This window comes from Poecilia reticulata, chromosome 11 (assembly GCF_904066995.2).
Source record: "Poecilia reticulata chromosome 11, P_reticulata-male-v2, whole genome shotgun sequence".
Classification (NCBI taxonomy): domain Eukaryota; kingdom Metazoa; phylum Chordata; class Actinopteri; order Cyprinodontiformes; family Poeciliidae; genus Poecilia; species Poecilia reticulata.
In genome coordinates, this window is record NC_088840.1 from 27831933 (window position 1) to 27848589 (window position 16657).

At 43.4% G+C, this 16657-nt stretch overlaps 1 protein-coding gene across 26 annotated transcripts in view; it reads right to left on the reverse strand.

Moving 5' to 3' along the window:
• Nucleotides 1-16657, reverse strand: part of macf1a (microtubule actin crosslinking factor 1a) — a 213082-nt gene that overhangs the window by 80467 nt on the left and 115958 nt on the right. For 25 of the 26 annotated variants that reach the window (XM_081612962.1, XM_081612956.1, XM_081612954.1 and 22 more), the window contains 14 exons: nt 8285-15652; nt 8044-8196; nt 7723-7938; nt 7496-7645; nt 6308-6592; nt 4794-4943; nt 3978-4211; nt 3144-3302; nt 2885-3058; nt 1992-2159; nt 1106-1297; nt 862-1035; nt 472-595; nt 196-395 (listed from right to left, as the gene is read on the reverse strand). In XM_081612962.1, the coding sequence (XP_081469088.1) occupies nt 196-395; nt 472-595; nt 862-1035; nt 1106-1297; nt 1992-2159; nt 2885-3058; nt 3144-3302; nt 3978-4211; nt 4794-4943; nt 6308-6592; nt 7496-7645; nt 7723-7938; nt 8044-8196; nt 8285-15652 (9747 nt within the window). The remainder of the gene's footprint in view (nt 1-195; nt 396-471; nt 596-861; nt 1036-1105; nt 1298-1991; nt 2160-2884; nt 3059-3143; nt 3303-3977; nt 4212-4793; nt 4944-6307; nt 6593-7495; nt 7646-7722; nt 7939-8043; nt 8197-8284; nt 15653-16657) is intronic. The other variant, XM_081612961.1, reaches the window with a different exon arrangement.

Below are 16657 nucleotides of genomic sequence, written 5' to 3' on the forward strand. Positions count from 1 at the left end.
CAGCTTCATCTGCTAAATGGATGGATGGATGATGCTACCCAGTAAATTTCTTCAGGTACATCCATTGAGTTTTATTGTGAAGGGTCAACATTATTTCTTGAGTTTGTTACAGGCAGAAATAATCAGAAATCGTCATATTTCTGAATTTAAGCGTCATAAAAACTGGAACATGTTTTTAACCCCCTCAGCTCCTACCTGGTTCTGGGTCAGCGCGTCCTGCACGGCCTGGGCGGTGGGCTGGACCGGTCCGGGGTTCAGAACCAGCTGGTCCAGCCAGCCCAGCAGGCCCTTCAGGCCCTCCTGGACGCTGACGGACTGGGCCACGGCCGTCTGCAGCTGCTCGGCCCGCTCCGACACCGACGCAGACAGGCTGCCGAACCGCTTCTCCAACCCGTCTGCGAGGTAAAGAGACGCTTAGCCACTCAATTCAAAGAAGAAGAAGAAGAGAGTCCGTCAGGAAGATGGCGTCACCTGCAGCGCATAGGATGTCAACGGCTTTCAGAGACGGAGATTCGTCGGCGCTGACCAGATCTCTTCCTGCTCGCTTCACCTTCTCCAGCTGGACCGAGCGCTCGGCCAGCTCGTCCTGCAGCAGCTGCACACACACACACACACGCACACACACACCAGTGAAACTAGTACTTTTTCATTTATATTAAGGAATTATTTACTTAAACTCCTGTATTTTGCTGAAAATGTTTTTTTCCCCCAGTGGCTGTTATAACTGCACTGACTGAATGTTATCAGCTTCTGGGACGATTTATCGTCCAGCAGAATTTGTTATCATGACAAACGATGAGTGAATTAAAAGCTGCGATGTTGACGTGCTGCTTCCTGCTCTGTGAAGCCATCGTTCTGCACCTGAACCTGCCGCAGGGCGTTCTGGAGGTTCTGCGGGTCCGTGTCTCCGCTGGACTTGGCTATGCTTTGGTTTTGCTCGTGAGCGCTGAGCCAGGAGTGAATGGAAACCACCTCGTCCTGGTACTGCTGGTACCGCTCCAACAGGCCGCCCAACCGGCCGCCCAGCTCTGTCGACTGAACCAAACGTTTTCATTAAAACGGAGTCAGAAAAAAGCCAGAAGCAGAACATGGCGCGGCGCCTCACCTTGGTGTGCAGCGCCGTGTATCTGTGGTTGGCGTCCTGCAGCTTGTCGGAGACGAGCCGCCTGATGCCGTCCAGAGCCGGGTCAGAACCTCCAGCTTGCTCCAGAGCGCCCTGAACAGAGTCCAGAACCTTCTGGCCCGAGATGGAGACGAAGCGAAGGTCGGCCTTGTGGCAGATGACATCCTCACCCAGCTGGGAAGAAACACATTGAATTTGACTCAAAGACGACATTTAAAGGTTCGTACACCTGAAAGGTCATTTTATGTTTTATTGTCTCTCTTGCCCAACTGAACAAAACACTAATTTAACAAAAACTCCCCAATTTCAATAACGTTAACATTTAAAATATAAGCCGACTTTAATTCATAATAAATATTAATTTCACTGAAACTATTGAAACATAAATAAATAACGTTAAGGTTAATGACCTTCATGCTCAAACACAATATACAAAGTGGAAAAAAAAACTTTCCAAACCTTGAAAACGCTTAATTGAAATTCAAAGATTTTAAGGATTTCAAGCATCAGTACGAATCCTGATGCTGGGGATCAGTGTGGGAAAAATGTGATTTAACGAAAACACAAACATGTTCATTTGGAGGCATTTTAGGAAAATAATCCCAAACTATTTGGCTGCAGATGGAGAACTCTGATAGCTTATCGGGGGTTTAATGCATGATTAACGGGGAAAAGATCCCGGCTAAGTGCTGCTAATCGGAGCTACTTCTCAGAAACCAGCAGCATTTCTGGACATTTCTGACTCATTTTCAGGAAACAGAGCGAAGCTTATAATCTCAAACCTGAGAAAGTTTAGTCTTAAATCCGTCTCATAAGCATTTAAAGCGCTAAGATGGAGTGAAATCTGTTTGAGGAGTTTCTGCAGCACCTTTCTGTGTTCCTCCAGCCGGTCCTTCAGGCCCTGCGCGTCGGTTTCTCCTTCCCCCAAAGAACGCAGCTCCTGTTCACTTAGTTCCAGCCAGGAGCCCAGGTTTCCGTGTTCCTGGAGGAATTTGGTCAGCTCGTCCTGCAGAGCCTCAGATTTCCTCAGACGCTCCTAAAACCACAAATACTTATTATAACACAAGACTTATAGCAGCAGAATAGGATGAGGACATCTATGGGAACGCAGGAGAGAAAGAAAGAAAGTAATAACAATAATAATTTCACTTAAATCTGATTTTAAAAATAAATATTATGCCAATAAATTGCATTCAAATTAATATTTATTTTTCTTTTTTTCTGTCTAACTTTACAATAAATTTGTAGATTGATATTTTGAAACAATAATGTAAAAAGGATGAAAAGTTTCTTCAAAAAAAAAAAATATTAAAATAAAAGCTATAAATGAAAACAAATTAATGTTCGTATAATCAGAGTAAATTAAATGTTTTTACTTAGACTCTTTATCAGCTAATTAATTTTTTGTATTCATTTGTAACCCTAAAACAATTTTAATATCTATACTAATAAAATAAAAATATCAGTAACAATCATAATACATTATAATTTATATTTAGTTATGTGTATTATCATTGTAAATAATAAATTAATAATAAAAATATTAGTAACTACATTAAAAATAATCAGGTTTGAGACAAACATATACAATTAGCCCAAATTAATATGTAAATATGTCAAACATGTTGTTTAGATTTATGTATTTTTTCCCTTCTGACCCCATGATTAATGATCCAAAAATAAATTACAAAGTAAATCAGGAGGTGAAAAGAGAGCACAGGAATTTTTTTTATATAAAAATGATAAATGTATTTTTTATACCTGACAGCTGTGCAGCCTGTCCTGGTGCTGGGCCTGCAGCCGGTCCAGGGCGACCCGGAGCCGCTGCTTCTCCTCGGGGGGAACCGTGGAGTCGGGCTGCTCCAGCAGGGAGCGAGCTGATTGGCTGATCTGCAGCAGCTGCGTCTGCTGAGCCTGGAGCTGCTGCAGCTCCGACTGCGAGCAGACAGTCGAGTTTCACCGGTTAAAACTGTGACGTTACTGAAAATACCAAACTGACAGCAAAAGTTCAGGAATCAACCTGCAGCATCTCTGTGTGCGACTCCACTGCGCCCTCCGGTGGTGAAATGGAAGAGTCCGGCACATCCTGCGGCGCTGCGATCCGGTCCAGTTGGCTGAAGGAGGAGAGCAGGGAGTCGATCTGGCTTTGGGTTTCCTGAAGCTCCTCCACCGCTTTCGCCTGCAGACCAGAAGGAAAGACTGAACACCAGAATACACTGCAAAAACACCGATCTCACCAAGTGTTTTAGTTTCTACTGGAAATAATTTACTACACTTAAAATAAAACTAAGCTATGACAAGACATTTTTAAAGCTGTAAGTGAATAATCTTTCAGTGGAACTAGAACTTATTCCGTCAATATTAGTTCATTATTGACTCAAAACAAGCTCCTGTTTCTTTCCGTCTTATTTCAAGCGAACTAAGATATTTTCACTCCACAGATACTTGGTGAGATTTTCTGTTTTTGCAGCGCAAATGATTAATCGTGATTAATCAATCAGTGAGCTTAAGTAATCAATTAGTTAACTAGAGTATACAGACTAAGTGAAAGCTATTACGAAAGTTTTACAAATCAAAACTTTTATTTTGAAAACTAAAACTTTTAGTTAACCATTGACTATTTTTAAGCATTATTGAAATAAAACAAAGCATTTATCCAGACCTGTATGAAATATACATAGATTTTGCATTTAAGATAAAACACTTTGTCTCAAAATATGCTCATTACTTGTCCGTTAATTTTGTCGTATTTCAGGTGAACTAACATATTTGCACTAGAAATTACATAAATATTTGGTAAAATCTTGTTTTTCTTAGTGCAGCGTCATCCTGGATGTTTGGACTCGGCTCTCACCCTCTGCGTGTTCTGCTGCACGGTCGTACTGATGGCGTCGTTGAGCTCTGACAGCGAAGTGTTGGTCGAGTCTGTCAGGGCAGCGTTCTGCTCCTTCAGTCTTTCCAGCGCCACCTGGAGGTTCTTCTTCTCCTCTGCGCTCAGACCGTCTCCTTTCTCTGCCAGAAACTCCTCCACTGACCGGACGGCCTGAGCCACGCTGTCGGCTTTCGCCTGCAGGTCCCTCTGCACCTCCTGGAGCCAGGAAGGAAATCAAATGATTAATCGGTTAATTAATCGATTAATAACTGGAATATACAGATTTTATTTTGAAATGTCTCTTTCACACAGATATGGCTGGTCCAAGAACCAAACGCTAATTTAACAAAAGAAATCCCAAATTTTTAATAACTTTGTTCATGTATGAAATATAAGTTAATCTTTCTTACAATTGAGGCATTAAGAATAATAAATATTTGTCACACTGAAACATTACAAATAAATCTCGTCAAGGTAACTGGGCTTCATCAAGTTAAATGTTTAAACACAAAATGTAAATAAAGTTGCACAAAATGTTGTTGCTAAGTTTTCTGACATTTTGCAAATAGAAATTAATTAGTAATTCCAAATTACCTAAAACAAGAAAAGTTTAGTCTGATGCAACTTCAGTCAGTGAGAAATAAAATTTATATTTATTAGGTGAATGAAAATGTTTGGTTTCAACTATAACTAATGTTTTCAAAATTTAATCTTAAATTTCACTTTATTACAAAGCTGTGCCGTTTGAATGAATAAACAGCACTTTAAAGAATGTCGGTGTGAGCTGTCATTCTTTACCTTCAGCTTTTTCTGCCTCTCCTGCAGGGCGCCGACGTCACCTGACTCCGGTCCAGCCCTCTGATTGGCCAGCAGGCCTGCGGCTCCGGCCAACCACGCGTTGAGGCCTTCCAGTTTCTGAGAGCACTCTGCTTTCTGCTGCTGCACCACCTGAGAGAGACGAGGCAGCAGAGAACCACACACTAAGCAATGAGGAACCCGACATCATCAACCTGACCTGCAGAGGGCGACAAAAGCCTTTTGAACGTTTCCTCACTGATTCCGGCATTTGCAGCTAAACAGAACTCATGAAGTGCACCACACTTGGCCAAGCTTTGAGCAGATTGTGTCCAGAAATCACTCACACACAAGCAGACTTAAAAACACTCAACACAAAGAGAAATCAAACATGTATTTGTTTGTTTGCCGTTTTTCCTCCTCTTCCTCTGGGTCAGAGTGAGACAGGAGGAAGAACAGTGAAGCGCCGTAGCCAGAAAGATGTTTTTTTATTATAGTCGTTACCGCGGTGATGCAAGCGATTTCTTCTGTGGCGATCTGGAAGAGCAATGCAAACAGGTTAATACAACACACTTCATAACAGACGTGCAGGGAAGGAAAAACACAGAGTGAGCAGCGGCAGCGTCGGGGTTTAGAGGAGCGGGGTTGTGTAGAGAACGGCTTCTGGAGCCAAAACTTGATCCTGTTCTTACATTTTCTTACCAAAATTACTTCATTTCATTCAGGTTTACAAACATTTGGATTTGCACACCCCTGTTAAGGACTTTCAGGCTTAATGTCCGGACTTTGACTAGGCCAGAGCTCTGCAGCGTGGAACTTTGGTTCTTCATTCAGATGAAGCTTTGCTAACCTGAGCTCTGCTGTCATCAGGTTTTTAGAGAGAAGAGACTTTTAATTCCTCCCTTCCAAACATCCGAACTGGTTCAGAGCTTTTTTAACTGTCCTGACATGACCTTTAACCTTTAAACCCCCTGAGCTAAAAGTTTACCCTTTGCTCTCTATAAAGTGTCAAAATAGTTTGGAAATTACAACCAGCAACTGTTGCCCTCTTACATCATTGATTCAATTCATTAGGCCCTTTAGAGGCTAGAGGGCCACATAAAAAGCTTTGCTGGCCCTGATTTGGTCCCCAGACCTCGAGTTTGACATGTTCTAGAGAATATAATCAACAAATATTTTTATTTTCAATACTTTAGGTATTATTAAAAGCAGATACTTTATTTTACTCAAGTTAAAATGTTGATGTGGTACTTTTACTAGAGTACATTTTTGTTGTTTATCTGTACTTTTACTTAAGTATTTGCATATTTTCTCCACCTCTGGTAAGATATTAATGGTTCATAAGTTCTCCACACAACCGTTAAAAGAAACAAATGAATCCTTCAGGTTTTGATGGTTTGTAAAGGGACTAAATGGAGGTTAGTGGGTAAAAGATGAAGTCTGAAAGCTTGTTCAGAGTTAAATGCAGGTGAAAGCGAGGAGAGCAACAACTGAATCCCATTCATTTCCTTCCAAACCTCTCTCTCCCTCGCTTTTTTCCTTTCTCTGTCCTCCTCCTCTTCCTCACTGCGCCTCTCTCGGCGCCGCCTCTCCTCCTCCTCCCTGCCGCGCTGAGCGGCCAGAGCGCCGGCCCAGGCCTCGGCTCGGCCCGACGTGTGGTGGAAGGCCGTCTGCAGCTGCTCCAGGAGCCGCCTGCTCTGCTCGGGGGCCAGGTCCTGAGCGCGCTCAGAGATGAAGAGCTGGATGTCGGAGACCAGGCTGCTGACTTCCTCGGAGCAAGTCGACAGCGAAGACTGGAGCTCCTTCAGGTGGAGAGAAAGGAAAACCTCAGGGCTTGTTACCAGTAAAGAGCAAAACACAGTTCAGCAACATCTCTCACATCAAAGAAAACGTTAGCTTTTTAAAAACTGTCTACAAATCACCCTGAGGCATGTTACCTGGCAGATTCTTAACTGGTACGAGATCTGGGCCACTAACACACTGAAGCTGTTGTGGCCGTAAAACCTTTCCTGATTAAGTTTGGTTTTGTGAACAGGAGCCCTCAACAAACTTACTGATCCTGATGTTTTCTTGCTTCTAGCTAATGTTACGCCAAAACAGAGAATCTGAGATGATCACTACAAATATATCAGTTGAAAGAATAAACATTGTTAACATTAAATACACACAATCTAAGCTCTGTTACATTTAACTCAGGGGGGAAAAACCATGGTAAAAGCAGTCGGTTTTTTCCGTCATACCGTCAGTCCCAGAAACGAAATGAAGAAAACCTTGCAGAAGCGCATGCAGGGTCAGTGCAGGAGGGTTAAGTCACACAGACGTTTGGACTGAATTAGGCCATAAAGTTGGTCCAAAAATATCGATATTTTGATACTGAAAATGCTCTTTGAAACTGAACAATAATTTTGAAACCTGAGGAAATTTTTGAAAATGAAAGAAAAATTTAAATTGAATATTTTACATTTTCAAATTTCAAATCTTTTTTTGTTTAAAAAAAGATTAAAAACAAATTAAATCTCAAAATTGAAAACAGTTCTTGAAACAAGTTTGAATATCTGAAGTTCAAAAAAAGATTTTAAACTGAAAGTTCTAAATTTCTTTTTATATTAAAGTTTTTCTTCAGTTTCAAATCTTTTGTTTTTCATTTTGAATTTTTTTAATGGCATCAATTTATCTCCATATATTGCATGTTTGTATGAAATCACCTTGCAGAGATCCAGCTGCTGTGTGAGCCCAGCCTGGGTCCCCTCCTTCCCTGCTGTGTCTCCGTCCATCTGAGCCTCTGTCTCACTCAACCTGGACAGCAGCCTGTCCACACGTTGTCCCAAACATTTCTGCTCAGCTGCCACCGCATCCTGAAAGAGTTAAAACCAACCTCTGAGTCATCCAGCCTCTGCTGTCGCTTCTATCTGCTGTTTTCTGGATGTCTTACCTTGCACGAGTCTCTGTGGTCCCGCAGACTTTGCAGGACGCTCTTGGAGAGCGACCGAGCCGCTTCGTAAGCTCGGGCTAAGCTGCGCCCATCTTTCTCCAAGGCTAGCAGCAGCTGCGGAGGAACGTCGGTCGGTCTGGGCTTTAACAGTCGCTCTGCAGCTTCAACTTCTTTGCTTATCTCAGGCTCCAAGTTGGAGAGTTCAAGGTCCAGCGTCTGACAAGAAGATTAGAAAAGGAAAACAAACATTTGATTGATTTTGTTGGGTTTTAATCCATAAGCTGCTTGTCTAACTATGGGAACCAAGCAAAAGTACTTTACCTCAGTCCGGTTGATGATGCCGTCCAACATGACGAGGCTGCGGTCCACCAACTGCTGCTGTTGTTTCAGTCGGACTTCAACGTGTCGGACCATGGAGAGCAGCGATATGATTCGCTGGTCATGTTCCAGACATTGCTGACGCAATAATGATGACTGCAGGGAGACAATGTTTTCATTTTTACATCCAAAGAGTAACAGATATTTATATCTGCAGTCAAATCTAAACAGAGCATCATCGTACCTTGCTTCCTGTGGACGGTGCTTCCTCTTTGGTCGACAGAGTTTCTTGATACTTGGAAACTTTTTCTTTGTCTTCTAGGCTCTCATTGCTCAGATCCACCTCAGTCACTTTTAGAGATTCAGATTTAATTGAAGCATCATCTTTAGATAAAGCGGCAGTTTCTGGAGAATCCAGATGCCGCTGCAGGTTTGTTAAAGATTCAGAAACATCAGAGCTTTCAGCTGCAGGTGGCTGCAGGTTTTCCTTCCTTTGGCTTTTCTCAGAATGTGGGTCAAGAGAAGCAGGTTGAGCCAAGGACTTTCTCTCCTGTTTGCTAGAAACCTCCTGAGATAAATCTGTCAAGTCGCTCTGGTCTAAGAGTAATTCTGCAGCTAGTTTGATCTGACTTTTTTGGAGACTTTTGACTCCTTCAGGGTGTTTCTGATTGACTTTACCAACATCTGATGGTATAGCAGGGTCACCGACTGACTGACCATCAGTATCAGTGCTCACAGTTAAATCTTTAGACGATAATCTGCTTTCTGGTTGCTTTGCATCAGATCCTGAGGTTATTTTTAGATCTTTTAGGTCAGAATCCACTTTTCCATCGGTCATTTTCTCCAGCTCAGGCTGATCTTCAGCTGGTTTTTCACTCTTTGGCTCCTTAGTAGTTAGACCCTTTGAAGGATCATCATCAGCGCTCACCTTTAGGTGTTCAGTCAAAACTGTGCTTTCTGTTGGTTGCTTTACACCAGATTTTGTGATAGTTTTTATGTCTTTTAGGTCAGAATCTCCTTTTCCTTTGAATGTGATCTTCTCCAGCTCAGGCTGATCCTCAGCTGGTTTTTCACTCTTTGGCTCCTTGCTAGCTGCACCAACTGACTGACCATCATCAGTGCTCACATTCACATCCTCAGTCAACATTGTGCCATTTGACTCCAGTTCTGCAGCTGATTTTGTCATATATTTTGGATCTATCAGAACTGACAGTGACTTCTCCACGTCAGACTGATGTTTAGTTAGCATCTTTGGCTCCTTGCTAGCTGCACCAACTGACTGATCGTCAGCTTCAGTTCTCACCTTTAGGTCTTCAGATAAAATTCTGCTTTCCGGCTGTTGCTTTACATCAGATTTGGAGGTAATTGTCATGCCTTTCAGGTCAGAACCCATTTTCTCATCTGGTTTTAGCTTCTCCTCCTCTGGCTGATCGTCTCGACTCTTTGACTTTTTGTTAGTTTCAACAATAGACTGATAATTAATATCCTTCAGGTCTTCAGTCAAAACTATGCTGTCCAATTCTGGTTCTGCAGCTGATTTTGGATCTTTCAGATGTGAAGTTGCCTTCTCCATTTCAGGCTGATCTTCAGATGGTTTCAGACTTCTAGGCTTCATGGAAGTTGCACCAACTGACTGATCATCAGTGCTCACCTTCATGTTTTCAGTCAAAACTTTTTCATCCGGTTCTGGTTCTGCAGCTGAAATTGTCGTATATTCTGGATCTTTCAAATGTGAAGTTACCTTCTCCATCTCGCTTGGTTTTAGACTCTTTGTCTTATTGGTAGCTGCACCAGTTGACCGATCATCAGTATCAGTGCTCACATTTAGGTCTTCAGACAAAATTCTGCTTTCTGGCTGTTGATTTGCACCAGATTTTGAGATCATTTTTGTACCTTTCAGGTCAGAAGCCATTTTCTCATCTGGCTTTACCTTCCTCACCTGAGGCTGATCTTCAGTTGGTTTTTCATCCTTTGTAACTGACTCATCATCAGTGCTCACCTTCACGCCTTCAGTCAAAACATTTCTGCCAGACCTAGATTCAGTAGGTGATTTTGTTGTATATTTTGGCTCTTCAACATCTGACAGTGCCTTCTCCATTTCAGACTGATCTTTGGTTGGTTTTATACTCTCTGGTTTTTTGGTAGTTGTACCAACTGAATGATCATCAGTGTCAGTGCTCAACTTCCCGGCGTCAGACAAAATTCTGCTTTCTGGCTGTTGCTTTGCCTCAGATTTTGAGATCATTTTTGTATCTTTCAGGCCAGAACCCATTTTCCCATCTGGTTTTACCTTCTCCAATTCAGGCTGATATTTGGTTGGTTTTAGACTCTCTGGTTTTTTGGTAGCTGTTCCAGCTGCCTGGTCATCATCAGTGCTCACCTTCAAGTATTCCTTCAAAACTGTGCCGCCTGACTCTGGTGCAGGAGGAGATTTTGTGGTGTATGTTGGATCTTTCAGATCTGTGGGTGCCTTCTCCATCTCGGCTTTATCTCCAGTTGGTTTTAGCTTTTTGCTCCTCTTGCTTCTCTTACTTTTTGAGACTGTTGGAAGAGTCTCAACATCTTTCTGCTTAGCCCTGATGTCTTCACTTGAAGATGTTCCCAGCGTCTCTGTAACTGCAGGAATATCTCCAGGTGTCCTCTGCAGCACCACAGGGTCCTTTTTGACAGTTACTTGATCTTTACGGTCTTTCTGTAGAGCAGAGCTGCTCCTGTCAGCGTCACCTTCTTCACTTTTAGTTTCTGTCTTCTTATCGCCCGTTTTACTTTGCTTCTTCTTCCTCAGCGCCTCCAGCTCTTGGGCTGCCTGTTTATCACTCACTCCCTTCTCAAACACTTTCTTAAGAATGCTCTCTTTAGCTTTCAGAATCAAGGCTGCTTTTTCATCCTCTTTAAGACTTGACTTTGTCAGAGATTCTGCTTCTATGCTCTTCTGTACCTCTGGTGCTTCCAGTTGTTCAGCAATCAAAGCCTTCTCCATAGATTCCTTTTTTACCTCTTCCTGCTTGGAAACCTCTTGTGACGACTTTAGTAACATTGTTTTAGCTTCATCTTCCTCCATCTCAGTGTTTGGTTTAAGAGAAACTTCTTCCTGCTCCGTCACTGATTCCTCTTCTTCTACCCTCATGTCAACCTTCTCTGGAGTTCTACCCAATATTGTCCTGGTTGCATCTTCCTCCATCTCAGTGTTTGGTCTGAGAAGAACCTCTTCCTGCTCCTGATCTACCAAAACATTTTCAGTCTGAACTTTCTCTTCAGTCCTTTCCATTCTCTCGTCAGAGGAAGGGTCAGTAGCAGTTGGAATGTAGGAATCTGACTTCTGCACATTTGCATCTAATGTGATTTCTTCTGTGGCAACAGGGGCAACCTGTGGGATCTCCTTGGTTTCTGGACTGATTTGATGAGTTTGAAGTTCATGTTTCATCTCTGGAAGATGAGTTTCAGTTTCTACTTCTTTCCCTCTTGCCTTCTTTTTACTCTTCCTCTTCTTTTTGCTTTTGTTGTCTGACTCTTTACTTGTAGAAGCAGAGAACTGATCTGACTGCTCCACATCAGTGCTACTTTTGGCCTGCAAAGATGTAAGGTCCTCATTCCCTGCTAGAAACCGTGGGAAGCTTCTGGGATCTTTGGTTTCTCTGTTGACTATAATTTCTTCTGACTTCACATCTTCAGACCCACGATGGACCATTACTGTGCTCTCAGTAGGTCCACTCTCCATGTACTCATCTTTTTCTGGCTCCTGGCCATCTTCTTTTTGAACCTCTTCACTATGATCGATTATCACCCGAGTAGATTCTTTTACAGAACCTCTGGTTAAGTTCTCCCCTTGTTTACCCTCAGTCTCCATTTTTTCACTCGGTTCTTGTTGATGACGATTATCCAGTTTTTGTGGCAGGATCTCTTGAATGGCTTGCTGGATTCTTTTTTCAACATTAGATGCAAACTTGGATAACAGATCCATTGACTGTTCAGGTTCCATTTCTGCTACCGTCTCATCTTCAGGATGTAAAAGTGACTGATCTGAAATTTCACTTCTGAACGTCTCGTCATAATTGTATGTAACTTCTAAACCTCTAACAGAAGATGGAGATCCTGAGGATGTCCTAGTGTTTGCAGACATGTTTGCTGGACTGTCGGTTCTTGGCCCAGTAGCTACAACAGTTGTAAAATGATCATCTGGAAAGTTTTCCTTTAGCGTCTCCTGGATCTCCAAAGCCAGGTCTCTCGTCAACAGCTGAGAAGTGATGGCATCACTAAGATCTGACACTCGCCGTCTAGTTGCTGGATCAACCAAACCTCCTTTGACAAACTGGTTGGTGGCTATTTCTTTGACCATATCACCACTTACTAAACCTCTGGCAGAGGCTTCAGGCAGTGGGAGCCTCTCTCCAGTGTAGATATCAATGATCCCACCAGTGTCTGCCTGGCTTTGGAGCAACCTTACAGCTGGAACTGGATCAACCCACTTCAAAGCAACAGCCTCAGGGAGGGTCAGGGTCTCCAAGGTTTGCTTATCCTGAACACCTTGGAAGGGCTTCACCTCCAAAAAGCGTTTGCCTGTTTCAATATCAATCTTACCCTGACTTACAAGTTCTGAATAAGGCACAATCTGTGCAGTTTTTGGGTCAATTGTTCCCTGCGTTACCACCGGAGAAGCCATGACTTCAGTGGCCATCTTGTCATCTAGAAGACCCTTCGACACAGCTTCTGACAGTGTCAGCTTAACTCCATTATCAGGATCCAAAATAGCTCCAGTTGTTGCCTGGAAAGCAATTGCTTCTGGTTTGGTTGAGGCACTGATTTTTCCTCGATAGATCCATTCTAGTTCCTCAAGCCCCGGAGCTATTGACCGATCCACTAGTCCTCTATCTACAGCATCAGAGACAGAGAGTTTCATTCCTGAAGCATGGTGGATTATGCCACCTTCAGCCACCTGTCTTGCCAACACCTGATAGGCCTCATCAGATCTAATTAACCCTTTCTTAATTGCTTGTTCTAAAGGAACTGGAGACTTGGTTTCAGGGTCGACAACACCCTCCATCTGCAGCTGTAAACTTGCCTTTCTGAGGCTGGTTGCAGAGTCTGTATCCTTTCCTTTGAAAGCCTTTTCAAGAGCAATCAGTTCCTCTCTTTGGTCTTCTTCAATTAGACCCAGGTTTGCTGCTAAAGTGACAGAGACTTTCTTATCCCTACGTAAGTCGACAATCCCTCCAGATGCAACCTGGGCTTCTAGGAGTCGAGCAGCAGTGTTAGGATCAATGAGTCCAGCCTGAGCTGCATCCCTCACCCCACAGATCTGACCTTTCTCGATGTCCACAACACCGGCAAGAGTTTTATCTGACTTCAGGACACCCCACATAAGATCTTCATCTAGTAAGCCCTCCTGCATCACTTCCTCCAAGCTCAGCGACTCCCCACTGGTGGCATCTAGGAATCCCCCAAACAGGCCTGCCTGAGCCATCAGTTTAACTGCTGTATGACCAGGAAGGACACCTTGAGCTACTGCTTCATCTGGCAGCAGCTTCTCTCCATCCTCTGTCATCAGACCTCCCTGTTTGAGCTCCAGGACCAATCTCTCCAACTCTGCATTCTCCTCTCGCTCCTCCATCAGTGGTTCATCAACTACAGTCTCTGATCCCTTGAAGTCAACATCCGTTTCAGACACACTTGCTAAATCGGTTGGAGAACTTTTTGTACCTTTGAGTTCTTGAGCCTCTCTCAGATTTACCTCCTTACTTTCTTTTACTTTTGACATTTGTTCCTGCTGTGTGCCTCTTTTAATGCCTTCCTCCAATTTAAAAGATGTTTTTGTGATTGTATCTTTGACCTCTAGATGTTGAGGAATGGTTTCACCTACAGCATTGGCTTTGTGTTTTATTACTTCTTGATAGTTCCATGAAATCATTTCACTTTGCAAACTGGACCCTTCTTTTTCTTTATGTACTTTGGTGTAAACAGAAGGTTCAGGATCAGAAAGGCCATCTCTGCCTGTGGTTTCAGGTAACTTCGGTGGTAGTCTAATGCCCTTTCCATCGTCACTTGTATTCATCATTTCAGTGTTATCTACTGAAGTTTCCAGATCAGAACTGTGTTCTTCTGCTTCATTTGTCATTCTAACATTTTCCCCACTGCCCAATGTCTGCAGTTTATCTCCAGCCAACTTGTTTGATGACTCGTCTTCACTCGATTCTCCTGCAGCCAAACAAGAGTCTTTAACTACAAGCACCAGATCTTGGTCAAGGAGCACCAGCCTTTTTCCAGAATGTGCATCCACATAGCTGTGAGTCATGAGGTGAAAGAGAAGCTTGTCTTTGGCTTGAACTTCAGGATCGACCCTATCGGTTGGTGAAGCTTCCCACATGATGTTTGTAGGAGATGATAGAGGCGGAGAAGAGGAGCTGGTTGATCCCCAGCTCAGGCGGTTTAGAGATGGAGTACCGGACTGGCTCATGTTGTAGAGAATGTCTGGTATATGAATGTCTCGGAGACATCTTACAACATCGGGCTCAAGGTCTTCTTCTGTAGCTTGATTAAGGGGCAAGACTTTGAGAGTTTCTGCACTGTACAGCCCTCCAATGGCATGTCTCTGTCTTAAGATGTTTCTTGCTAGATCACCTGATATCACCCCTTGATGAAGAGCCTCTGCAATGGGCATCAGCTCTCCAGATTCAGGCCAAAGGAGTCCTGTAAAAGTCCAAAGAGACTCAAGAACCAACAGAGCCAAACGAGGGGAGAGAAGGTCCCTGCGAATGCTCTCCTCTAAATCCAGGCGTTGCCCACTGAGCGGGTCAAGAATCCCCCCATTCTGCAGTTGTCGTGCTAACATAGCACAAGCTAAATCCTGGTCCATAAGCCCATGACGAACAGCCTCACCAATTGTCAGCCGGTGGCTAGAACGTGGGTCAGTGATGCCACCGGCGAACAGCTGGGCCTCGAGAAGCCTCACGGTATCCGCCCGGTCAATCAGTCCCTCCTGGACGGCGCGAAAGATGCCAACTTTTCTTCCAGATCGGAGGCAAACGGTTCCTCCAGGCTGCTGTTTGACAGGAAGGAGGAGGAGACCTGAGTCGTCATCAGGAATACAGCGCAGCTTCAGCTCTTCTATGTTGACCTTTTCAGCTGTGTTTGGATCGAGCAACTCTTTGTGCTGAATTCTAGAGTAAAGCTTGTTTAAGATCCTGGAAGGCAAAACTCTCATATCCTCTGCTTGCTCCAAACTCATGATTTTCCCACATGAATCTCTGAGTCCACCACTGTTCATCTGAAGTTCAAGTATACGAAGTCCAACCTCTTCTGTGATCAACCCCGACTCCATGGCTGCAGCTACGGGCAAAGGTTTTTGGTCACCCACAGACTCCTTTATCAACTCCATGGCACTTTCAAGTTCAGCTAGTGACTGACAGGTGTGAGCATCAATGAGGCCTTCAGTTAGACCATGATCCAATGAATAAACCCCCGATGCGTCTGGTCGGACGAGTCCACCCGTGACCAGCTGGGCCTCCAGCAGAACACTGCAGGTGTCCTGGTCGATGAGACCCCGTTGGGCTGCCTGAAACACTGAGAAGGTTTCCACGGTGCCCAGGTCGATCACGCCTCCAATGGCAGCTCGGTTCTGAAAAAGAACAGAAACAGATATGCAGTTCAGACCGATTTAAATAATAAAACTAAGAGCTACTACTACTAATCTGTTATTGTGTTATAATATACTAGTTAGCTATAATGAAATAAGAAAAAAAGACCCACCACCACTTGCCACAAATTCTGTGTATTAAACAGTTTAGTTGGAACTTAATCTAAATCGAGCACCAAGCATGCAAGAAGCAAACTGTACCAAGACATGCAGAAAAAGCTTTAGAGTGACTTTACATATAAGCAATTGTGGGTCTGAAGGGCATTAATTTTGTACTTCAATGATTTATTTAAACACTCTCTGCAGTGCCAGGTGTATCTTCTGAACAGGGTGTATTTAATTCAATTCAATTTAAGGATTTAAAGACAAAAATTAATGCAACATTCAAGCCCACAATGAGGAGAAGTTAAAGTCAGAGTGGAAATGCAAAAAGTACAGAAGAAAAGAAGAGACCAAATCAGAGGAAGAAGAAGAACAAAAGCTGTTTAAATTAAGAGGCACCAGTAAGAGAGAAAGCGAGCGCTACTTACCGTCCGGGCTCGTCTCGGTGCGGCTCGGCAGAGCGAGGCGAGACAGCTGACAAGCTGATTGTTAGCTTTCTGCATGTTAGCTCCTCCACACTGACATGACCCTGCATTCTTCTGATCTTTTAAACACTAAGCTTAGACAGATACCTGGAGAACGATAAAGCTATAAAACATCTGGCCTTGATTGCTCCCTGAACTGATTCCTAAAAACTCTCCTCAGTTTCCATTTCTCTCTCTGATCCTCGGCTTGTGATGTCCACATTTCTCCTCTGGCAGCTGTTAGTGAGTTTCAAGCACAAACGCTGGTTTAAAGTTTCACACATTAATAAAATGCATTAGAAGAAACATAAAATGCCATTCTCACGCACACACACACACACTCTTGTGATCTGGACACAACATGCTCAAATGGTGAGGTGAGTATTTTTGTTGGTGCCTTGCACAGCTGGCCTTCAGGTGC